General features: G+C 40.1%; 2 protein-coding genes across 2 annotated transcripts in view; one reads left to right on the forward strand and one right to left on the reverse strand.

The window, feature by feature from the left end:
• STS (steroid sulfatase) overlaps positions 1–25641 on the forward strand; it is a 213594-nt gene that overhangs the window by 58180 nt on the left and 129773 nt on the right. The gene's annotated exons all lie outside the window — the stretch shown is intronic.
• The window catches only part of PUDP (pseudouridine 5'-phosphatase), a 63678-nt gene that overhangs the window by 3500 nt on the left and 34537 nt on the right, over positions 1–25641 (reverse strand). Inside the window, exon 3 of the mRNA XM_035116360.3 lies at positions 24960–25189. Coding sequence (XP_034972251.2) covers positions 24960–25189 — 230 coding nt within the window. The remainder of the gene's footprint in view (positions 1–24959; positions 25190–25641) is intronic.

The raw sequence follows: 25641 nt of genomic DNA on the forward strand, positions 1-25641 counted from the left end.
ACATTCCATATTAATAGACGACGTTTCATTTGAATGCGACAACATTTCAGTGCCCTTTTTTCCTTCTGATTTTCCTGAAAAAAATAATAGAAACCAACAAAGGCATTGGTCAACAATATTGTGGAAGATTTGCATAAGATGTAGAAGTCCTTCAGAAGCTATTTCTTCATGTGTTGAAATGAATTTTTGCGAGGGGGGGAGCTATGTGTGCTGGCCCCATTCCCACTGTTCCTGCCAGCTCCATCCCCAACTTTTGTGTGTTGACTGAAAAGTCTGAAAGGCAAAGCTATGAATGCATGTAGACTTCCACACAATCTGAAATTTTGCAAGGGCTTTTAGGAAGAGAATGATCTCTGAACTTCTTGCTCCCCCCCCCAACATTTTGGGAATACTTGTAAAGACTCAAGGGTTTGACTCAAAGGTGGGGAGCCTCTGGCATGTGGATGAAATTAGACCAACCAGATTAGACAATTTGGCTGTGCAGCCGCTTTTGGTGTTGCCCACCTGCCACTCACCTGTGCAGGACAGGTAAAACAGCAGCTGCCAAGAGACCATCAACATCACACCTGTGCACTCCCAATGATTCCTTGGCAGCAGGGATTACATTTTGTACTCCTTAAACCTTGAGTACAAGACCTGCTGGGATTGGTTTCACTTCCCCAATTCTGGTTTAAGTGCTTGCAAGAAAAGAGCACAAAAAGATAAAGCAAACTGGGGGGTGGGGCATGCACAAGTGCTTTGAACATCTATAGTCAACATCCCTCAGCCTTACCTATTGTGTAGGGCTGCTGAGAAAAGATGGGCTAGCTCCAAGTACACTGCTCTGAGCTCCTAGTTGGAAGGCAAGTAATGGATGAGATGATAGATAAATTGATAATCTTGTTCAGAAGGCATCTAAGGAACTCTGGTGGTTCACCTCACATTGATTTTATAGAACAAATTAATTATGTCAGGTGTTAAATATGTCAGTATAGGAAGGTGCAATATACAGTATTAAGCAGTAATTAATTTCACTTAAATGTGGAAGCTTCTAAAAGCTTTATAATATTCCCTGAAATACTGGTGTTCCTTAATAAATTAGTAATCAAACCAACATCTAGTATTCAAGCTTGGCCATTCAGTGCTTTGGTAAGACGTTTGCCTGTATCTGTGCATTGCTAAAAGGGTGTTCTGTTCTCGTTGATAACTGTATTTGCCTTTTCCTTTCCACAGCCTAATGTGGCACAGTCAACAGTACCCTTAAGGATGCAAAATACTGATACATGAAAGTATTTTAGTCCTGGATCAAAATTAAAAAACACGGCATTTCCCTCACAGACTTTAAATTGACTCCTTTGTGAATAAATGTAAGAAGTGTTTTCCTTGCAGACTGTAAATTGTCCCCATTGTGACTAATTATTCATATAAAAAATTCTTGGAGAAAAGGAAGAGGACATCTGGGACACTGATTAGAATCCATATGTATTCGGGGCAAGCATTCTCCCCAACAGGGAAGCCATACTTCTCAACAGCATTGATAAGAGGGTAATAGGATGTCTGTAAAGGAGCAATCATGCCCCCTGCCACTGAAAGATTGCTCATGCTTCTACAAAGCCACGGCACAATGAATCTTCTGTTTTCATGAATGCTGCATCACAGGTGAACCTGCAACAACCTAGCTCCAGTGATTGTGCAGCCTGCTGTAGGGATGCAGCAATCTGTTCATTTGCTGATTATAATAAGGCAGGGCCAGCACTCGACAAAATTCAATTCCTCTGAGTTGGATGCATATCAGAGTCTATCCAGCTAAAATCTGGCCCGTAAGCTTATGCTCATGTAAACATGTTTTAAGGAAGGAAGGAAGGAAGGAAGGAAGGAAGGAAGGAAGGAAGGAAGGAAGGAAGGAAGCTTTGCTTCTACCACCCAGGTCTGAAATTTCCAGAGGTTCAAACTAGGAGTAGAATATGCTCAGTAACTGGGAACAGCAGCATAGAGTTAAACAAAACACACCTATAAATCTATTTGATTTATTTTAAAGTGGAAAGGTGATTCCTGGCAGCAACACTGGAGAAAACAGAATTTTGCAAATGGAAACTGATGAATTTCCATGCAAACTTTGAGGATGACTCAATACTGACTTGTCTCTGAGTTGGGCTGGCGATACAGATCTGAACACATGTCTGAAATACAAGGACATGGCTTTAAGTGATGAAACATCCCAAGGAGATGGCTAATCAGAGAAGCACAAAAGAATTTAGAAGCATGCACTCCAAACATGTTCACTCCAAATAGAGAATAAACAGGATTTTAGTTCACCATCTTTGGAAATAATACTTTATCATCCAGTTGGTGAGGTTACCATCAGTGGCAAAGCTGCCTGGTCCGGCACTGGGGGGTGGATAGCAGGCGGGGGCATGGCTGATGCCCCCCATAGGGCGTGGGGCACGCCCATGGGCATGGCGCGTGTCCTGTGGGCGTGACACGCTGCCCTGCAGGGTGTGACGCTTGTCCCGTGGGCGTGGCACGTTGCCCGCGGGGCGGGGTGCCCGGCATGGTGGGGGTGCACGGGCATGTCCAGGGGCGGCTGTGATGGTACCCCCCCTTGATGGTGTAGGGGGCGATGTGCTCCCCCCGCCAGTGGTTATCATATGGTGGCTATGTCTACTTAAGCCATAGTATGGCAGAGACTTAAAAGGTGCATGAACTCCTGACCCAGTCATGAGCATAAAATATATATCTCCCATATTGTTCAAACATGGTTTTAGCCCAACATCTAGAAAACCTGTGGAAACTGCAACTGGAGCTACTGAGGGAGAGGGAGAGAGGCATAAAGAAAGTGAAGCTTGAAGGATATGGATATGAAGTGGTTCATGCTATTTGAACCACTTCATTTAATGCCCAATCCTTTTACATGAACTTATCAAGGTTCAGTCTTGCTAAGGTGTTCCCCAGAAACTCTCAAGTATTTAAACCAGTCTTCCCCAGCCTGGTACCTTTGAGATTTGAATTTCAGCTCCCTTCAACCACCGGCCAATGTGTCCAATAGTCAGGGATGGTGGATCCCCTTCCCACAGGAGGCAATGATGGCCACCAACTTGGATGTCTTTGAAAGATTACTAGGATACTAGTGGTGAGGACTATGTTCTGCCTCTGTGATTTGAATACCAGTTGTCGAAAATGCTCTTGTACTTTCATGTTTCCTACAGGTATCTGGTTGGTCACTGTGAAACAGGATGTTTTTGGACTAGATGGGCCACTGGCCTGATCCAGCAGGCTCTTCTTATGCTCTTTTGATGGAAGGAAGACACCATGTTGCAGAAGGGTGCTCTAGGTGCTCTTGCAATTAGTCTCAGTTGACAAAACTCTCAGGAAGTTATTTAATGTCACCTTTTTCTAAGCGGAAACCAGGACCATCACATCTCTTCTCCAGGCATTTCCTGTTCCCTGCCATAACTTGGCACTCTCGGACAAGTGCTTCTTTTGCTCATGCTCAGATTACAATATGAGAAACACAAGAAGAAGGCCAGACCCATACCAGCACATTTCTTAATCATCAAGTTTCAAAAGTATGCATCTAAATGGATATAAATTTCTTAAGAGTCGTGGAGTTATATAATTGTAGGGTTGGAACGAACTATAAGGGTCAACTAGTCCAACACTCTGCAATTCAATAATCTTTTGTCCAACATGGGGCTGGAACCCAAACGCAGAGATTAAGAGTCATCAGAGATTAAGACTCATCCTCTACTGACTGAGCTATCCCAACAGCGGTTATCAGCCCAGAAACTGCACAAAGCACATTTATTTGTGCCTTATCCATCTAGGGACAGGCCTCTTGTGTCCATCAATATATCGGCGAACAACAACGAAATGAAATTGATTTCTAAAGACGTCTTCTCAAAAAATACAACAAACAGAGACACAATACCTTACAATATGCTAATATGAATTCTTTTCAACTTTTTAACTTCCTTCACAAAGCAGCTTTTCATTTTCACTAAATTCTCTTACTTAGTTTTCATTTCAAGTTGAAGATTAAAGACATTTTCACCAGAGATACCAGGAATGCTTTTAAAATATCTCAAATTAGCCACTGGCAAATATTAATTTTAAAATATTAACATACATTCTGGGTAAAGTAGGGTTTTAATTTGGATTACAAATGCCAACCCCCCCTACCAAGCCCGCTGGAAATAACTGAAGAATTCCTTGTGATAATGCCTTAATATTCTTTCAGTCAGAGACTACTGACTGTTGGTATTGCTAGTAATAAGGACCCAACAACACTGCTAGGCTTTGAACAGCTGCTGTAAAATTCTGGAAGAGCTCTCCTGTCTGTGGGCTTTGTGAACAATCTAGCTAGTCTGAAACATAAATCCACACTCTTCAATTTCTCACTGCATTCAGAAAGCAGAAAAGGGAACAACTCTGACATACTTGGCCTTTAGATCCTTCTGCGTTGCACAAAACACCATTATCAAGGCTGTTCAGAAACTTTTTCTTTAATCCACACTGTATAAATAAATATACTTCAGTACGTTCCCTTGAAAGATCTAATTGACTTCCATGATGTCATTAAGCTTATTGTATGAAAAATGACAATGGCTGTGGAATGCAATATGCATAATGGAAAAGCTTAACTAATTCTTTGGAACCGGAGGCAATTAAAACACTTAATTACCAATAAGCTGGGAAAATGACCCATAATTACGGTGGTTTTAATGCTGCAACAAATAAATGCACCTAATCTTCCTCCAGTTTTTATTGGTGCTGACACCCATTGTCAACATCCCAGCAGTATTTTGAATCAAATGATGGGAGTCTTGCAAAGGTCACTAAAAAAAATGGACTCACAGTGATAACCAACTGCCCTTTCCCCCTCCCTATTAATATACTAAATCCAAGGATATGAGAATACTCCAGCAGTTATTAAGAGTGCAAGCTGGAATGCCACTTTGTCTCTCAAAAAGACTGATATATTTTGTTTGTTGTTGTTTTCTTTCTCTGTACCTGAATCCAGCGTGACTCTTTTGTCTATTGTAAGAATAACAGTTGGGTCTAATAACATTTTTTCTTATAACAACAAAGCACAGAGCCAAGACAATTAAGCATAATTCTTCTTCTTCTACCCCACACCAGTTTTTAAAACATGGAATCTGTTTTTGAAATAGAAGTAAAATAATGACAACAAAAATAAAAGAAGAAAAATAAGTGGCAGTACAACAGGACCACTGATTAAGCAAGAATGTAAACCCACTGATTACAGATCTTAGTATAACATTACTTCTGGATACGAACTTAATTTGTTCCGGGGGTCCTTACCTACCCTGAAACGTCTGCAACACGTATGCATGAGCGGTGAGAGAGGGCACTTCTGCGCATGTGCACGCGGCAAAACCCGGAAGTATACACTTCCAGGTTTGCCGCGTTCATAACCCGAAAGTTACATTACCTGAAGGTAATGTAACCCAAGAGTCCACTGTAATAAAGTTGTGGGACAATTAGAGTAAAATCCTAAAGAGAATCACTGACCATTGACAGAGTTTGAATGTATATATCACGCAGCTAAAGCATACTCAGAAATAGGTATTTAATTTAGTAGCTATGTACGTACAGTGGTACCTCGGTTTATGAACACAATTGGTTCCAGAAGTCTGTTCATAAACCGAAGCGTTCATAAACTGAAGCGAACTGTCCCATTGAAAGTAATGGAAAGTGGATTAATCTGTTCCAAACAGTCCGCGGAGTACTTAAACTGAAGCGTTCATAAACTGAAGCGAACTTTCCCATTGAAAGTAATGGAAAGTGGATTAATCCATTCCAGACGAGTCCGCAGCGTTCGTAAACTGAAAATTCGTAAACCGAGGTGTTCATAAACCGAGGTTCCACTGTACCTCCCATTTTACAACTGCAGGAGGATATATGCCAAAACACATATACTCAAGGTGCCCCTTGGAACTGCTCCCATGTGAGCACCCTTATTTTCTGGAGCTGGCATACCAAGCGGGCTAGGGGATGCTCTCGCAAGATCTCACAGGGTCATCCGAGTTCCCACAGAATCCCACAAGAGCATTCCAGAGCCCGCACTTGCTTCGTAAGCAAGGAGGAAAACTTAAGACGCTCTTTCTGTGCTGGGAAAATCCAGCCCCAAAAGAGCTTCTAAGCTCCCCACCTTGTAAGCATTTAATTTGCCCGGTTTCAACCAGCTGGCTTCCAACCGCACAAGGTTGAAATCATGCAAGTTAATTGTGGAATTGTACTATATATTGTAATAATTGCGGGATCGTGGATCTATTGAAATCAGGCTTATTGGCTCAAAAGGAGAAAAATGTATTTTTTACATTTTATCATTACTACTACTCTTAATATCATAAATTAGGTACAGAGCATACAGCTTTTTTCAATCAGCCTAGCAGCTACTTTCTATAGAGCTACACTGCTGATATATATTAAGCTCAATAACATGGTTTGATGGCTATGAAAGCTAAGATTGTTCTTGATACTGGATATGAATAGTTTTTGTCTAGAAAGCATTAAAATAAATTAAGAGTGAGATTACTAAGGAAGTAAGATTGTTCTGCTTCGAGTCTTTAAAGCCATTTATGAATGGACCAATAAACACTGAGAAGGTATAGTAGACATTCCATTAAGCTTTTGATAAAAGTGCAGACACAATGAACATCTCTACGCAGCTATAACAATAATTTGGAAGTACTGCATCAAAGCAATTTTGCACGGGGAAAAATTCTTCCAGCTGATTCATACCTGAAAATTGGTCTTAAACCTGAAAAAGTTTTAAAGACACTTTGGGAAAAGGTGAATTTAAGCGCAGGCACAAGCAGTGGGAATGAATTTTAAAAAGTTCCTAGCTTCTTTCATTAATTTTACACCCTTTGTGATCATGGAAACAAACAAAAAATCTGCACCCAGACACATTTGTTCTTGCTGCTGCTGCTGCTGTAAAATAACAACAACAACAACAACAACAACAATCTGTTTCCATCCCTGTTCAAAACCGCATAAAATAGTGTAATCTTTTAGCATAAAAAGTTATCATGAATTTTTAACACTGTCCAAAGAGAATAAAAGTAGCATTAAGCTGCCTACTGACAAAGCCCCTGGTACTGTGTCATTCACAGATAAACTCCACAATCTGCCTTGCAGTTCATGGATTAACAGGTAAAAATTGTACATTTCATATATCATTTGCTATACTGATACCAAGACCTAAGGATATGTTGACAGGGAGGGACACAACATCAAAAATACAGCTTGTTCACCAACCATGATAGCACACTGATAGTATGTTTTTTATTAATCACTGAAGTTCTTTGTAACAAGAGCTGTATAACTAGTGTAGTATGGGCAATTGGTGAATTCTACTAGCGCAGTACCCTACCAGTTGATTACGATGTCACCTGCAATTCTACAAAGAACCATGTATACCATCTTGAGCCCCGTAAGGTGGGCTGCTACAATCTAGTCGTCAAAGCGCTTTTTGGATCTTCTGCTGGGTCCAACTCTGGAGAAGTAAAAGTGAAAGGGTTGAAATGCATTTTTTACCTTTTAAATCAAGGATTCCATTAAGACAGAAATAGTCAGCTGCCTAGATCCTGTAACTAAGACTACATCAACATGCAGTATGACTTCATATTGGCGCACAGTTGTAGAACACCCAGTATATGCGTTGTGGATACACCACCATTTGTGGGTCTAGCTATTGATCATCTCCCCTCAAATAGTTTGTAAATGCCAGCCATTACACCGAAGTCACCATCTTCCTGCAGAAAATTATTCAGCGCCCTTTCCTTATTGCATATTCACTGTGAAAACCATTTTTTTAAATGCCAGTGCTCTGTAACCTATGGGCAATTAAATGACTAGTTAAAACCATAAGCTCCCACGCACATAGACTATATTTGATATTTGGCAAGCAGATAGTTCAGAACACTCTTACCTAAAATAGAACCATGAGTTTAATATTCTCTACAAAATTCTTTTTTTAAAAAAAAAAGACGACCTTGGAGACAGCAATTTCAAAATGAGCCTATACAATCTGTTTCAATCTAGAGCTGTGCAGGTTTCTTTAACTGCTTGGAAAGTTTTGCTATTCAAAAGGTATACATATGTGCCTGCGTATCTTTTCATTCCTCATGAGCAACTACAAAAATGCTTGGCCCAGTTCCATTTGGTCGAATTTCAACCTAAAAGATGCAACACATGATTTTGGAGCTGGAGGCTATGTAATCCTAGACATATGACAATAGATTAAAATGCTATTTGAATGAGCTTTGGGTTACTGTTAAGATAGTTTTGAGATAATTTAAAAATAAAGAGCTGTGCGCTGCCAAGATGTGCAAAAATAGTTATTTGTACATTATTTAAGAAGATACAAAATGGAAATTCGAAGTGCACAGTTTTAGTAATGTCAAAATAAACCTTTGGTATTATTCAAGTTCTGCTTTTGATGTACAGAATATCTAGAAAAAAAGGGAGAATGTGTTTGAGTGACCCACTTAACAGCAGTCCTATTGAAGTACTAACGAATAAATGAATTTTAAATAGCTACAATATTTGCAATTTGGGGCTCCTGCTGTGTAAAGTGTCTGAAGAATTAGGTTTTAAAAGAACAAAAATGCTGCTTATTTTGGTTCCCCAAAGGGTGCATCTGTGTTTGTGTGTGTATGTTTCTGAGCTTTCTTCCTGTCCAAGAGGAGTCTGTAAACCCACATAAAACTAAATGTGTGTTCCTGAACATTCTAACAAGGGATTAAATATTAGGAAGGAAGGAATAGCAAGAGCAACCCAAATAGAGCTTCATATACAGATGGACAGAACCAGCCTCTTGAGTTTGTGGGAATAATCCTATAGACTTTGGAGATGGAAACCAATTTCCACAGAAGTGCCAAGGGACCTGTCAGATTCCAAGAGAATCTATAAAGAAGCTGCATGCTCCACTAAAATAACTCCGAAGTGGAAGGTTGAACAAGGGTGCGAGTGCAGTCCTTGAGTCAACTTAGAAGGTGAAGGCTTCACCTTAAAGGATTAAAGTTTTGAAGAACAGTAAGCTGTAGAATCCTTGAGTTGGCTACAGGACTTCAACCTGTTTCTTTTGCATACTCTGTTAAGTTATTGCGGAAGCGTATGAGACTGCCAGGGGATATTTTCTATAACATGTCCATAGCCATCATGTATATATAAAATGTAGCCTGGCTGAATCAGGATGTTTTTGTTGTGCACCTGGGGTTCCACAGATTGCACAGAACAATTGTTGTGACACTGCCCTTTTGACCATCCACTGGAGCTGCAGCGCTCTCTTATCTCCAGGAATACAGCCAATCCTTTCAGCCAGCAACTCAAGTCCAATATATCAAGATGCACACTTCATAGACAAAAATGAGGAATCCCCATAATCAACTCATAGTTGATTAAAAGGTAAAACTGTTTCATAACTCCTGGATTACTCTGATATTCAGATGTTTACATAAAGGTGATGTTTAGGTAACTGCAAATAGGCACATCATTCTTTTGATCTTTAAATTGAGTTACTGTCACTATACAATGGGAAAACTCCATGAAAACAAACTAAGCAGTAGCACAGATGCAAGGTTAAGGTGAGCATCATTTGAAGAAAACAAGTCAGCAGCACAGAAATAGAAATCTTTATATTTGCATGTCTTGAATGCCCTTCAGTGAGCTGTTAATTGGAATACTCGGCAATATTCACTGTTGCATAAACACCACTCCATTTTGAGGGGAAAATAAGCAGCTTTTTTTTTTGTAGAGAGGAATTTACAGAATGTATTCTTACAAAGGTGTAAGGAGGGAGAAGAAATGATAACTTTACTGTGTCTATTTGGGATCTAATCAAGTGAAAGGATGTATTTCTTGAGTGGCAGTTGGATAGAAATGATGTGATTCTAAAGTAACAAGGTCATATTACAAACGAGGTTATCCTAATTCTTCCAGATTGTTGGCATGTATTGCTTAGAAGACTGCACTCTCAAATTTATTTGAGACACTGTGTGTGAGGAGACCCTGCAATATTGCTATGACTTTTTGGGTCAACACTTGATTATGCCAGTAGCTTTCCAAACTGTGTTTCAGGAAACAAAGGGGTTTCTCAGGAGCATATGGGGCAGATATGTTTCTCTGAAAGGTGCCTTGCTATTGCTCTTTCCTTGGAATTCACATCTGCAGGGCAGTGTTTATGACCAGTTCATGAATAACTAAAATGAGGTCCAATGGTAATGGACATGCCCTAAATGAATTGAAAAGGGGATAAGAATATAGCTCAGTGGTAGATACAGCAGCTGGAAGCAGTCATAGCTATAATAACAATAACAATAACAATAAATTATTTATACCCCGCCCATCTGGCTGGGTTTCCCCAGCCACTCTGGGTGGCTTCCAACAGAAATATTAGAATACACTAATTTCTTAAAGATTAAATAATAATAGTAATAGTTACTCTCATCCCTTCACAAACATACATTTCCCAGAGTCTTCTGGAAAGGGGAATTAATTGTTAAACCACTCTGACAATTGTTACCCTGTGAGGGGAATAGGGATCTCCTAACAACTCTTGGCTCTCTTGATAAACCACCAGTTCCCATGATTCTTTGGGAGAAGCCTTAACCATTTAAAGTGGTACAGTGCTGCTTTAAATGAGTGCAGATGAAAAGCTACTTTTAAAATTGAGGAGAGATTTGAAGGCCAGTTTGTGATGACTGTGTGGAAGGCCTGAAGAAGAATTAACAAATCTCCCTGGGCTCTAGATCATGACATTTGTTCCACTTACAAAAATACTGGAAAACGTATGTCACAACCCAGGGACCCTGAAGTGAGGAACTGAAAACCTCTGATCAAGGCAAGGTTCAGGCTGCTAGCATGGGGGAACTGTCTTGTCTGCAGGGGTCCCCCAGCCAGATAACACAGCTGTACTTCAGTCTCCCTGGCCTTAAGAAGGGAAAGATTACAGAATAAATCAAAGGCCCCTTAACAAGCCAACCACGCTTCTCAAAGGAAACAGAACCTTCCACATTCCAGGTCTTGTCTGCCTACACATCAAGTTTCCATCACAGAGAAAACCTATCCTGTAGCATGGCCCTTTGGAGCTGTCCAAGGTACTGTTCCTTTTTGGTCTCTTGCGTCACTGGAATTTTGAGCAGAACATTGACAGCTTTCCCAGAAAACCTCAAGCTCTTATAAGAAACATCTCCCATTGTTCAGATTGTGTGTGTGCGCGCGCACGCATGTGTTCAGAAGTCTGTATTTTGGGTAAGCCCCCTCCATGATCAACCTCTTATTCTCTCTCTCTCTCTCTCTCTCTCTCTCTCTCTCTCTTCCCACCCTTCCAGTTTTTGGTGCAGGAAACTTTCAGAAAAAGAGAGACTGTACACAGTACAAAACATGCCTTGATTTAAAACAATTTGCACATTTCCCTCTGATAATTAACATTTTATGAGAATTTTCCCCTCCCCTGGGTTTCTATTATTTTAAGTTCCGAATTTACTTACAGAACTGTTAGCAGCTTTGAACACGATGGCATAATGGCAGTACCACTGGTTTAAGGTGAATAAATTTCTGATGTTTGCATGGTGACAACTGCTACAAATGCTTCATACATTCTGCTTACTGTGTGGGAACTAATTCAACTACAGTCTAACATTCTTAAAATATGAAGCATTCACAGAACTGGCACATATAAAAACCTGCCGCAGATGAATTCTTCTAATGCCTGCAGGAAATTAGAATAGAACAAATATGAGATTTATAAACAAATGTTGTTCTCCATCATTCACATCTTGCTCTTCAGAAAATGCTTACTGCTAAGTATATCAGCTCTTATGCTTGACACACCAAGCCTGCAGACATAATTAGAATCTATTACACAGAAAGAAATATTGTTTGAGAAGTACATAAAATTGTGTGCATACAGAAAGTTATATCCCTGTAAAATTTTATTTTCTCATCCTTGAAACAGATGCATCAAAATGCCTTTCTATAACTACACCAAGCTATGGTGTCTCATTATTTATTTATTTTTAGATACGATTTTATTGTGCATGAGGACAGTGGCCTTGGAGAACCAGGAGCCTGGATCTAAATTTGCAGCAAGGAAGTCATGGGATTTCCTGTAGATATATTGACTGACCTTCACATATTTCTCCATTCATTCTTATATCATTTTAATGTCATGGTGCTAGAAAGCGGTGTAATTTTCATTAGATTCCTCCTCTAGCATTTAGACGACAATTATGTTCAGTCTTCAATGTTTTGGGTTTTCTTATTACAAAGTCTATTTATTGACCTTCCCAGCTGCTTGTCTCAAAAGAGATTTGCTTCCTTGCAGGGGATTATTAAATTCTTATTCTCTTTTATAGGTGCATTTATTTTATGCTGCCTTTACGGCCAGTTTGAAGTCAGTGAGCCATTAACAGGGGGCACAAAGTGCATTTCTTTCAGGATCAAGGACACAAGTTTCCTTAAACATTTACAAGGGCAAGCTACCAAAAGGGACAAAATGAATAGGAGACAAAATGAATAGGAGATAAAAGGTCTTAACTCTTAAAGCAATAGGTGTCATGCCGTTTGTTGAGGTGAAAGGGAAGCATTCAGAGGCAAGTGAATATCAGGTACAGTGGAACCTTGGGTTGTGAACGTGATCCATGCGGGAGGCACGTTCGCAACCTGCAGCATTCACAACCCACAGATCACATGCGGGTGAAGCAATTCAGCGCTTCTGTGCAAGCGCAAAGTGCGATTTACTGCTTCTGTGCATGCGCGAGTGCCTAAACCCGGAAGTAACCCATTCTGGAACTTCCGGGTTCGGCGCGTCTGTAACATGAAAACTCACAACACGCACCGATCGCACCCGAGGTATGACTGTCCTGGAAACAAACGATGGGGAAGAACTGTTGTCATACCACTCTTCTTGAGGGCATCTTGCTGGTCACTGTCAAAAAGGACTTGATGGATCCTTCTTGAGAAGAGGTGAATGTTTGCTCATCTCCAAAGAACAGGTTCTACTGTGCTTTGAGTTGGAAAGCTACCCCCAGAAGCATCTTACCCAAGCAGGGGAAGATAGCAATTTATCAATAGGAAAAATGAAAGAAAGACACTTGCCACCTGCCATAAGCAGAGCTGAATCTAGCAGTCATATATACTCCCAACCAAGAACACTTCTGTCTTGTTTGGACTGAGTACCCTGTTTCTCATATTTTAAGACATACCCATAAAATAAGCCATAGCAGGATTTTTAAGCATTCAATGAATATAAGCCATACCCCGAAAATAAGACATAGTGATAGGCGCAGCAGCAATGCCGGCCGCGGCAGGAGGAGGAGGAAAAAAATAAGACATCCCTTGAAAATAAGCCATAGTGTGTTTTTTTGAGGAAAAAATAAATATAAGACATGTCTTATAATATGAGAAACACGGTATCAGTTTATTAAGTCACGTGATTCAGTTCATTAGTGACTCCAGGTACTTGTTCACAACATCCACGGCTTCAAATGAATTAGATGGAAAAACGAAGTAGAGTTTATCAGTGTGGAGATGGTACCTCAGTTAAAATACCTAGGAAGATGCCATCACTGGTTTCATATAGATGCTAAACAGGATTATGATAGAAGTCAATCTTGTGATACCCAAAATCTTGTGGGAGAAGAACAGTAGGACCCCTATAGGAATATCCCTGCAGGCTGGAATGGAAGTGAAGTGGAATGCCCCCAGCTTCTATCTTAATCTAGAAGATACTAGAATTGTGTTGAAAACTGCCCAGAGAGATACAAAATCAACATAGACACATTCTCATTGTAATTCTTCCAATATAGGATGCCTACCCATGGTGGTCAAATATAGATGGGATATTTACCCAAATATAGGTTGGGAAAAACTAGCGTAGATAACAGGTTTCATCCAGGAATGTTTGATGCTTGATAACTAACATTCACTGAAGTAGTAGCAAAGGCTAGCAAATTCAACAATAAGGAAGATGGTCTGGGTTCAAGGAGGACACATTAAGGAAATGACATGTTGTTGAATATGAGGTGTCCAGTAACAAAGAAAGCATATGATTTCTTTCATTATTTAAAACCCTACTTATCATACAAAGTTTTAACTCAACAATCTTGAATTGCAAGCAGAAAACTGGGCAGGAAATGGTAGAATAAATTTTAGAAGTTGCAAGAGAGGCTGTTTTACTAACACTATTTTCTGAAGAGCAAATTAAAACTCAAATATCAGAGTTGACAGGTTCGTACAAAAGCTGCTGAAACAAACTGTGACTGAAAAATTAACATGACTAGCCTTATTTTTTTAAGCCCTCAAAAACGTGAGGTTGCCAAGGAAATATCCTTGCTCCCAACAGCATTATAGGAATAGCTGTGGAAAAGGGGATGGGGAAAAAAGAAATTAGGCACGTGATTCCCTAGAACTACAAAAACAGTTCTGAGATCAATGAGGCTTTACATTTCTCATATAGCAATCCCAAAATTAAATAGCCATGTGTTTTAAATCTAAGGGGAGTCTTCAAAAGCAGAAAATATGCAAGTCCCATGTATGAGTCTTGGTAGCAAACTAAATCATGCCCCTTGATATAAAGTAACTGAACAGTGCAAAAGAATTTAAGATGAAAATTCTTAACCAATAATAAAAAAGATAGGAACTTTGAAACACACAAGGGGAGAATATTGAAGCAGGCCTTGATTATCAGTCATTTTAGGTAGACGACTAGGAAGATTTCCCCCAAAAGCTTGAAATATATTAATTCTACCACCGTGTCTAGGCATTTAAAAGGGCAGAAAGCCTTATTTTCAAAAAAACATTTACAAAGTAAATCAAATATTATTTGACTAACAAAAAATGTGCAAAGATTCTCTTTAAAAATCTAACTTACTGACAATTGGTTATGAAAGTGATCAAGTTGTTCCACAGCAATTTTTTAGAAGTATTCCATGTAAAAAGCTCAAAGGTTTAGAAATTGCTTTATATATCTATAAGCTTCTCAAAGCCAGACCTCATAACAGTTGGCTTTTGCAGTTCCAGAGGTGGGGAACTGCTGTGGCAATGGCAAAAGATAAAATCTGTGATTACATACAGGTAAAGAGCAGTGCTATTGAATTTATTCAGTCAGACATCGTGGCAGTAACGTCACAGGAAATAACATGGAAGGCCAAGTCTACTATGATAAGGATCAGATGGAACTCCTATCTTAAATGGATAACAACTACTGGACCAGAAGACATTCAGTGGAAATTAAAGACATTGTGCCCGTGGCTGAGGACAACTGTTTGAACCCTTCCAATGGATTATGGATGGGGGAGGGGTGGGAAGGGAAAGGAAAAATGGTACGGGAAATAAAAATTGAAAGGAGAGAATATAATGTATGTAAAAATTCTCGTACTTCAATAAAAATCTTTAATAAAAAAAGAGCAGTGCTATTGTTGCTGTTCTTAAAAAACAAATAAATGTTATCCTAACAGCATTTAAGGGCGGAATTTTTATCATTTTAAAACAAACTTTTCCCAGGCTGCGTACATGAATCCGATACATGAAACAAAACAATCAAAGGTTGTAGCAAATAATATTATGGGTAAGCTTTTTCAAGGAGAAAGCAAAGCATGAGCTGGATAGCTCAGTTGGTTAGAGCTTGGTGCTGACAACACCAAGGTTGCTGGTTTGATCCCCGTATGGGACAACTGCATATTCCTGCATTGCAGGGATTTGGACTAGATGATCCTCAGGATCCCTTCCAACTCTACAATTCTATGATTCTGTGTGGAAGCTTCTTTGTGAGGTTTGCTTTGTGTAAGAAGGGATATTTACACTGTTTGAGCTAACATTGATCATACAGGTAAATACACCCCAGTGTTTAAATTTAAATTGTGTTCACTTCTAGGAACACAAGAGCTAGATGGATCAGGAGAGTGGTCAATCTAGTCCAGCATCCTGTTCTCGCAGTGGCCAGCCAGATGTCTATGGGAAGCCCACAAGCAGGGATGTGAACTAACAGCACTTTCCCTTCCTGGGGTTTCCAGCAACTGGTTTGTATAAGGTTCAAATTATGCTTTGCAAGAGAACACTCAACAGTATTTAACAGGGTGCCTGAAAATCTGGCTTCTAGGGGTGTCCATGAGGATTTTTCTTTGCTAAATCAGGACACCGAACAGAGGTTTCCCAAAACCAAAGCTACAGTTCCCCACAAGAATGACAGAGTCTAATATCACTGTGCAGTTTACCTACAAAGTAATTCAGCAAGATTCTTCATAGTAACGATACATGAGCTTTGACCACAGTGACAACATCAGTTGTCTAGGATTTCTTCTATGGCCGGAATTGATACAAAAATTACTAAGAGCAAGGTGACCGCAAGGCAGCATTGTCCTGTACCGGTAATTAGGTACACATTCTTATAAATGTACTACTAGGAAGGAAATATAAAACTACAGGGAAAACATTTACTGAACACCAACTTTGCATTTCCTGTACTTCTGTCTCCAACATATAAATTTGTTTCATTTCCCAGCCCCAGATAATTCTGCAGTGCAATGTCATCTCAAAGAAAGATTTCCCTGGGGGAAACTGATTGTATACTCATGCTCTAAATCAGGCATGTCAAACCTGCGGCCCTCCAGATGTTTTGGACTACAATTCCCATCTTCCCCAACCACTGGTCCTGCTAGCTAGGGATCATGGGAGTTGTAGGCCAAAACATCTGGAGGGCCGCAGGTTTGACATGCCTGCTCTAAATAATATCAGCAACAGAAACTGGCCTTGTTAAAGCAAGTGATTGGATCACACTTTTTGATATTAGATGCCGAAATCATGGGCATAACTTATACTGGTTTAACACCCTGGGCTAAGGGTGAAATCCTATGCACACTCACCTGGGAGCAAGTCTCATTGAACTGTGAGTAGATATGCACAGAATTGCACTGTTAATTTCCTTTAAAGTTATATTAGGTTAGTGGCAATCATGCAGCATTGCGTGAACAGTACTTTTTTCTCAATTAGTCACCGCCACTATTTATTTATTTTTTAAAGCTTTGGATTAATCTAATCAATTTAAGCATGCACTCATTACCAGTACAACCCTATAACCACTTACATATAGCATTTCTTATTTCACTAAACTTCTCAAGCTGCTCTATTTCTGGTGGAAATGAAACAAACAAACAAACAAACAACAAACAACTTCTTGCAAAGCATAAATGGAAGCAAACTTTATAATACTGGTGAAACCTCCCCCTTAATAATAATAAAAAACTCCTGATCTATTCTTCTGCTCCACTCAAAATGTGTTACAATTCCATTCCTGCAGATGCATACACAGTGACAAAAACAAATCCTTTGGAACAGGCAATGTCAAATTCTGAAAGGTTGGTAGAGTTAATTTTTTTTACAGTTCACAACACAACTGATCCTGGAAAGACCTTATAATGTCAACAGAAGGCCAGCATTTGAACATCTGTACTGAGTATTTGTGATCTGGGTGTTCAAGAACAGCAGTATAGTTAAGAGAGTTTGCCAATTAATGTCATCTGGTGCTCTGTACCAAAACTGCAAATCAGGCGGAAGCTCTGGAAATAGTAATGAAAACGTTATTGTGTGGTGTATTTATTAAGAAACACAAAAAGAGTAGCAAACATTGTTGTTTTGTCAGGCTATGCAAGCTTTTAATATCTCTAGTCATTCAGACTTTCAATTGAGATTTATTAACCTGTCAAAACAAAAAGCAATTTTAGAACATACACAATTGCAGTTCATTTTAGCACATTTATTGCTCTATAAACAGTACATCCAGTCTTGTCTTTTAAGAGGGCTAAACTCAGGTTTCTCTTTTTGAAACAAGCAATTTCTATAATAGGAAAGTTTTGAGGGGGATGGCAAACACAAAAGCAATGCAATGCACAAGGTACATATTAAAATAAATTGAATTATATTTTCCAGAATTTATAATACAGCATCAACTCTGATTTTAGAGGCCTGCTTTCAGGGCATAATAACAACAAAATCCTAAACATACCTACTTGGAAGAGAAATCAATAGAACTAGGGAATCTGTGTCATATAACTTTCAGAGTATGGGGAAAAGCCAAGCGATAGCAATTCTTACATCACAGAAGCAACCCAAGTTCTTGCTTCTATGTAAGCATGCACAGCATTGAGGCTAAAGTGATATATTGAAAAAGGTACCCGTAGGCCATCCCTAGGTCATCATGCAGCAATTAAAGAACATCATACACAGTATTTTGAATACTTAACATGGATATCTATTATATTGAAGTACAGGCATTCCTTGTTCTTCCAACACCTGCTCTGCTCCTAAAGCTACTATTCTTATACACCAAGGTTTTGTTCTGTACCGACACCAAAATCCTTTTATTAGAATATAAAACTTTCACAGATGAATTTCTTCATCCTTGGAGTGACATTGAGCCTGAAGCGCTTTCCCAGTAATCGCTTTACGCAAAGCCAAAAAATCACATACTAGTCTCGCATGGTGAATCGAAGGATCAGTCATAGCAATTGCTTCTGTTTTTAACAACTGGGCGAAAGAGGAACTTTAGATCTTTTAAAAACTGTTTTGAGAAACAACACTTTCCTTGCTCAAAAACATTTAAGGTGGTTTAAACCATTTCACATCTCTCTTCCTCCTTGTGTGTATCTTAACAACTCTGCTAGGAAAGGAACAGTTCGATAGAATTTTAGAAAAAATTACTGGGTATCTAAAATACACAACACAAATATGACCCAGCATAACCGAAATCCACCTATTTTTGCTTGTTTCAATAACCAACATTTTTGGGTTGCCACCCATCCAGCCCCCACTGGAATGCATATATTTGCTGACTGAGAGAGGTCTATTATGCTCTGTGATACTTAGAGGGGTGTTTTTCATATTCTGCTGGGCTTTGGGGCAGGTGACAGCTGCACTTCTGTTAGCTCCAAAGCACAGCATGACATAAGGCAATTCAGGGAGTCAACAGGCCAGGGCAAGGTAGAGGCTTTCTATTTGCAAATAGAAATCTTGCAAATATTCGTTGAGGCATTTTGTAATTTCACCTTCCTCCAAAAGGAGCTAAAGTAATAGGTTGTGCACAGCTCCCCGCTGCAACAATCCATCTCATGGCTCCAACAGTTCAGTGGGGGGGGGTTAACCCACCCTGCGTTGGCCTGGGAACCAACCCCACCCTGGACCCTGTTCCTTGTATCTCCTCCAACCCTCCCAACCAAGATCAGGGTGCCTCCCTGCTCAGAATCGACCTTCTGCTCAACAGCTGCAGAGGAAAATAACGTGTAAATTTTCAGAAGAATGTGTTCTACTCAACCGGCACCAAAAGTCACAACTAAGCCCAAAGCTAATTTGACCCAAGGGGATATAGAGGCATGTGACACAGAGGCGGGAGACTTGATTATCTAGCATTTTCCAAACAAACAGTAGAACTAGGAAAAAAAGAAAGAACACAGAACAGACAAGAACAAGTTGATACTTTAACATCCCTTCCCCAAAGGTCTATGGTGGGAAAGTTCAAGATATGATCCCTTCAATTAGATGCTAGGTTACTAAAAAGCACTCCCTCACTCTTGTGTTTTCCTTATAAAGTAAGATTGAAAAATGTTTCAGTTTTTCACGATACGCAGCATTTTTTGAAACATACAGATCTCTGCGGCACTTTGCCTCAAGATCCCACTTCAGCTCAGATAAGCCCCAAATCTTTCCTAAGTGGCCCTGCTTCAGTTCTTGATTTGGGATTTGTACAAACATTTTGCATATACAACTATACAGATCCAGATATTTATGTATCCATCTATATACAAACACAAAAACTGAATGATGGATAAGAATGCAAGCGGAATAAAGTAGGGTTTAGGCTTGGTGAAGGGGGCTCCAATCCTGAATTCCAGTTATTTGGATTAAACCCCATTGAATTCAATAGGATTTAGGTCTGCATAGAAATGGTCAAAATCGTGCTGCTATTTATTTCTTTATATTTAGAACTCATCTAACACAAAAGAATTATTTGGGTGGGAAAACCAATGCCTCTACACTGTAAGCAAAACTAAATAAAGCTTAATATAATTTAAAATCCATGATATTTATTCCCTGATTTAACCCTGGCCAAACAAGCAGGTTTCTCTAGCTTGGATTTTGGTGGCCCCAGAATAGGAGGAGGTTCCATAACTGGGGACCAAAACACATTTCTTATGGTATTTCTGCTTGAATCTGCTTCATAGATAATAGTATTAAGGTGAAGGGTTTGATGGATCAGGTATTATTATACAAATAGGAACAAGGAAAATCTCTGGGCTCTTCAGTGATTATTATTACAACTATTCAAATTATTGGGGACGCGGGTGGCGCTGTGGGTTAAACCACTGAGCCTAGGGCTTGCCGATCAGAAGTTTGACGGTTCAAATCCCTGTGACAGGGTGAGCTCCCGTTGCTCGGTCCCAGCTCCTGCCAACCTAGCAGTTTGAAAGCACGTCAAAGTGCAAGTAGATAAATAGGTACTGCTACAGCAGGAAGGTAAACGGCGTTTCCGTGTGCTGCTCTGGTTCGCCAGAAGCGGCTTTGTCATGCTGGCCACATGACCTGGAAGCTGTATGCCAGCTCCCTTGGCCAATAACGCGGGATGAGCGCCGCAACCCCAGAGATGGTCACGACTGGACCTAATGGTCAGGGGTCCCTTTACCTTTACTTATTCAAATTATTATTGTTATTATTATTATACAAAGCCCATTGTGAAAAAATTTCAGGTTTTTCCCATATATACAGTCATACCTCGGTTTAAGTACACTTCGGTTTGAGTATTTTCAGTTTAAGTACTCCGCGGACCCGTCTGGAACGGATTAATCTACTTTCTATTACTTTCCATAGGAAAGTTCGCTTCAGGTTAAGTATGGCCTTCCGGAACCAATTACTGTAATACCTCGGGTTAAGTACGCTTCAGGTTGAGTACTCTGCGGACCTGTCTAGAACGGATTAATCCACTTTCCATTACTTTCAATGGGAAAGTTTGCTTCAGGTTAAGTACGGACTTCTGGAACCAATTAAGCACTTAAACCGAGGTACCACTGTACAGTACATAACAAAGAGAATTTCCCAGGTTTCATAAAACTGAAGCCTAGGATGCATTTGGCCGTCAAACAGTACTTTATAAACTACAATTTACAATCAGCTTATAATTGCACTATATTCATGGCTGCTGTCTACTGAACTAATATAAGATAAGATACTTTGCCCTCTTTACGCAATAAATAGTTTGTTAGTGTTAATAAACTATACCGTGTATGCGGCTTTGTTGCCAACTGAGAGACAGTAATATAGAACAAAAATAATAAATATAGCCTTGGCACCTCATAAACTGCAAACAAGTAAGAGAGAAACATGGAAACCCAAATATCAGGATACTTTTAAAAGCAAGTTCTTGCAATATGAAATTGCTTTATTTTTTTAACAAAAGGATCTTAAAATAAAGGCTACAGCAACAAAACAAAATGCATTTGGCCTTTCTAAGTTTTCTGCAGACCCCTCTGGAATAATAAATTAAGAGAACAATAAAAATAATGCTTACAGAGCAATTCCTTGTTTTAGTCGGCCTTTGTTCCAAACCTGTGGAGATGCGCAGTTATGACAAGCATTGGGGCAATTAAAAAAGCAACTTCAACTATAGAGGGAAGATCAATACCCTGAATCTTTTTAAGAAGAGGATTAATTCATTGCTTGCCACAACCCAGAACACCTCTTAAAACATTTTATGAGAGAATTCCAGTAAATTAAATCTAACTATTCAATGATTGTTCTGTTGGCAGTGCCAGAAGTGCTAAGGGCCTTGGAAAGAGGAAAAACACAACTCAGTGAGTAGTTTATCATGAAATAAAGTTTTTTTTCTTTTTTCTTTGCTTTCCCCAACCTCTCTCCACAGCTTCCTATGGATAATATGTGATAATACATGTAATGAGCTCCTTAAAACAATTACCGGTAGTAGCATCTCTCCAGTGACCTGCTAATCTGAATATAATGTTTTTTACCAACCACTGCATGCCTTCACACCCACATCACGTAGAGGGGGAAGAGGGTTATAAAATGTGATTTAGTATTCTGCCTCATATTTCATCAAGTCCCTTACCAGCTGCTTGATATATTATCAAGACGAGCGCAAGTTCATTCTCCCCCCCCCCTTGACTGGGGCACCCCAAAGAATATAAGCAAATTGTAACTCTTTCCTTACATCACCAGTAGCGCCTAAAAGAATGGCAATGTTGACCATATTTTTGCTTTAACAATGGCTGACGTATTGTGGATATATAACAGAACCTAGGCCAATGGTTAAATTGCTTTCAATACAGGCAATATCTCACCCCACCACTCAAATAAATAAAAAAGCAGGCCAGCTGGAGGTGAGGAATTTTGTAGCTGAAAGTCTTATAATTGAAATAAATTGCAAATGCCTCCAGAGTCAATTTAGAACAGGGTGGTCCAACACATGGCCCTTGAGACCTTTTTTTGGTGGCCCTTGGCAACATTTGATGCCCTCACGTTGTCTTCCCAAGCTGGGAAAGCGAACTGCTGGGCTTTGGGAGTGAGGCATGAGCAGTAAAAATGATGATGAGTGCAAGCTTTAAAACACAAGCCAATGCCAGGTACAAAGATAACTTACAAAGCTTTGAATAACTCTTCTGTTGGGCATTTGGTTGTGTAATGTGGCATTGCATTAGAAAAGGGAAATAGTCTCAAACTGGGGAGAGAAACTTTGCACTGACAGCTCAAAACTGGTAGGTTTTTTTTTCCTCCAAGGGGAAGAGACATGGGGCTCTCATATCAATTCCCTATAGGTGAAAAAACCGCTTGAGGTGGGAAATTTTAAGTTGAAAAGGGACACAAAATGGTTCAAAAGCCATTTTCTTCAGCTCATACACAGCACATCCCCAGGTTGCTTTGGGTTGGAGTAGAGCAGGGGTCCCCAGACTTACCGGCGTTTGGGCCGGTTCCCACCGCGCCGATAGTGCGGCGGGCCGGAGGGCGGGGGAGCGCGTGCCTGTGCGGGCCGGCGGGCGGGGGAGTGCGCGCCCGTGCGCATGCGCATGAGCGCTTACTGGCGCGGCGGCGCGCTTCCAGGGGGGGGAAGCGCTGAAAATCCGTTGTGCGCATGTGCGTGGGCCTCCCCCGACCCGGAAGTGCACCAGAAATGACTTCTTCCGGGTCGGGAGAGGCCCATACGCATGCACACAAAGGATTTTCGGCTCTTTTTCCCCAACCCGGAAGAGTGCTGTCGCACTGCGCACCGTAAGAGCGGGCGGCAGCGGCGGGCGGCGGGGGTCGTCGCGGGCCAGATTGGCAGGCTAATTGGGCCGCATCCGGCCCCCGGGCCGTAGTCTGGGGACCCCTGGAGTAGAGAATCCAGAACTCTGATATTCATGTGGTTTAAGCCAAAGTGCCTCAATTCTTATCTTTAAAATGGGAACGAATACAACAAATTCTACAGTTTTATGCTGAATATGAATAAGGTAAAAATAGGGAAGGAGCATATGAAAATGCAGTTTTCTGCTCTGCTACCAAGTTAGACAACTGCTTCTTCCTTGCAGTACCCTGCATTAGGTTTACGATTTGCCAGTCTCTGCTAATTCTTGGTACTCAATAGTGATAAGCTCTTGTGAAACTGAGGCAGTGAAAAATATTGGAGGAAAACAATCCATATTAAAAAATGAAGCCTTGCACTCGATTTAAAATTTAAAGTGGGAAATGTAATTGTCAGGAAGTTTTAATGGATACAACCAATGGGAGTTGCATTAGGGCAGCACAAATTAGCCCATTATACACAGCTTGGAAACCATGCATACGGAGGCATATAAATTTAAAGGTTTGGAATGGAGAACATACCTGCAAAATTAAGACATTTATTTAGTGCCAACTTGCATTCAACAGTTCAGTTCAGCTCTCTGATCTAATGCAGAGTTTCCCAAACTTGGGTCTCCAGCTGTTCTCATCATCCCTAACCACTGGTTCTGCTAGCTAGAGAGGGTGGGAGTTGTGGTCCAAAAACAAATGTAGATCCAAGTTTGGGAAACGCTAGTCTAATGCAATCTATTCAAGGGATTATATAAATACCGGTAAGTAAAAATGAGTTTTAGACTTAAGCTTCATACGGTTTCAAGCACTAGGCTCCCTTGTTCTAGCTATAAGTAAAAAGCCCCAAACCAGGGACAACACTTGCCTAGAAAGGGTTGAGGAGACATGATTCAACATATTGAACTAGTGGTAGCCAGCCTGGTGCCCTCTAGATACTGTATTACACACACATACCCCAATACCTGGCTACCAGCCCCACTGGTAAGGGACTGATGTGATTTTAGAGTCCACTGCTGAGACCATCACATTGCCTTCAGCCAACTGAAACCCACTGTAGAACACAAATTTAGTATCTATCACTTAACCAGTCACAAATGCTTCAAAAAGTTACAGCTAATAAAGTTGTTGCCTGTTTGAAAACCCAATTTTGTATTTTACTTCTTTACTACTGGGGTTCAGGAGGGAAATGTCTTTACTTTGTTTCAGATACAGGACATACAGAAATAATGTCATGTTCAACACTCAAAACAAAAACATCATGAAACGTGTTACAAAATGTCCTATTCTGAACATTTAGAAGAGATTACTTGCACTCATACACAAGATCTCAAATGTTGCAGGTGGAAAAGTCTGTGTCCAAACAGCACCTAGGTTTATAAATATATTGGACACACTTAAAACACTCCTGTTCATTTGTAGTGTACAGCAGCAAATCGATACGCATTTGCATTGCAAACCATTATATACAATGAAGAAACATAATCTTTGCCCATACTTTCCCACTTGTTTTTTATAGTTGCTATCAAATCTCACATAGAACTTACTATATTATATAAAAAATGAAAATCAAAGCATGACCTGGGATTATAGACTGCCGCTTTTATTACTATGATTATTCCTACCTTTTCTGGAGGCGGAGGAGGGTTAAATCTCTTTGCACAGACTAAAAACACATCAGGCTGTGGCTTGCCAGCCTTCACTTCAGGGTCATCTCCCAACACAATATGATGAAATAAATTAAAGAAGTCTTTGTGTCGACTTGTTTTCATTTCAAATGTCACCTGAGATGAGCTGGTGGCAACAGCTATGGGTATGTTGTGTTGATGTAGATGGCGGATTAGTTTTTCAACACCTGTGAAACAGGAAAAAAAATATATATGAAAGTGTTAAAATGCACTTGTTTGAGAAAAAAGAGAGGAGCTAGATTTACTGGAGTTCTTCACCCTACCTGCTGAACTTGATTTAGTTAGTTCTCTTTCCTGCCTCCGCCAAAAGATTAATGGTTGATAATAGACCTATTTGGGTGTTTGTACCTTGTGTGGGATGGTTTTCGTTGCTGCCTCCTATATATCTCTGTATAACTCTTGAGAGTCTCATGGACTGCAAGAAGACCAAACCTATCCATTCCAAAGTAAATCAGCCCTGAGTGCTCACTGGAAGGACAGATCCTGAAGCTGAAGCTCCAATACTTTGGCCACCTCATGAGAAGAGAAGACTCCCTGGAAAAGACCCTGATGTTGGGAATGATTGAGGGCACAAGGAGAAGGGGACGACAGAGAACAAGATGGTTGGACAGTGTTCTCA

The sequence above is a fragment of the Zootoca vivipara genome, chromosome 4, assembly GCF_965207765.1.
Source record: "Zootoca vivipara chromosome 4, rZooViv2.hap1.1, whole genome shotgun sequence".
NCBI classification, from domain to species: Eukaryota; Metazoa; Chordata; class Lepidosauria; order Squamata; family Lacertidae; genus Zootoca; species Zootoca vivipara.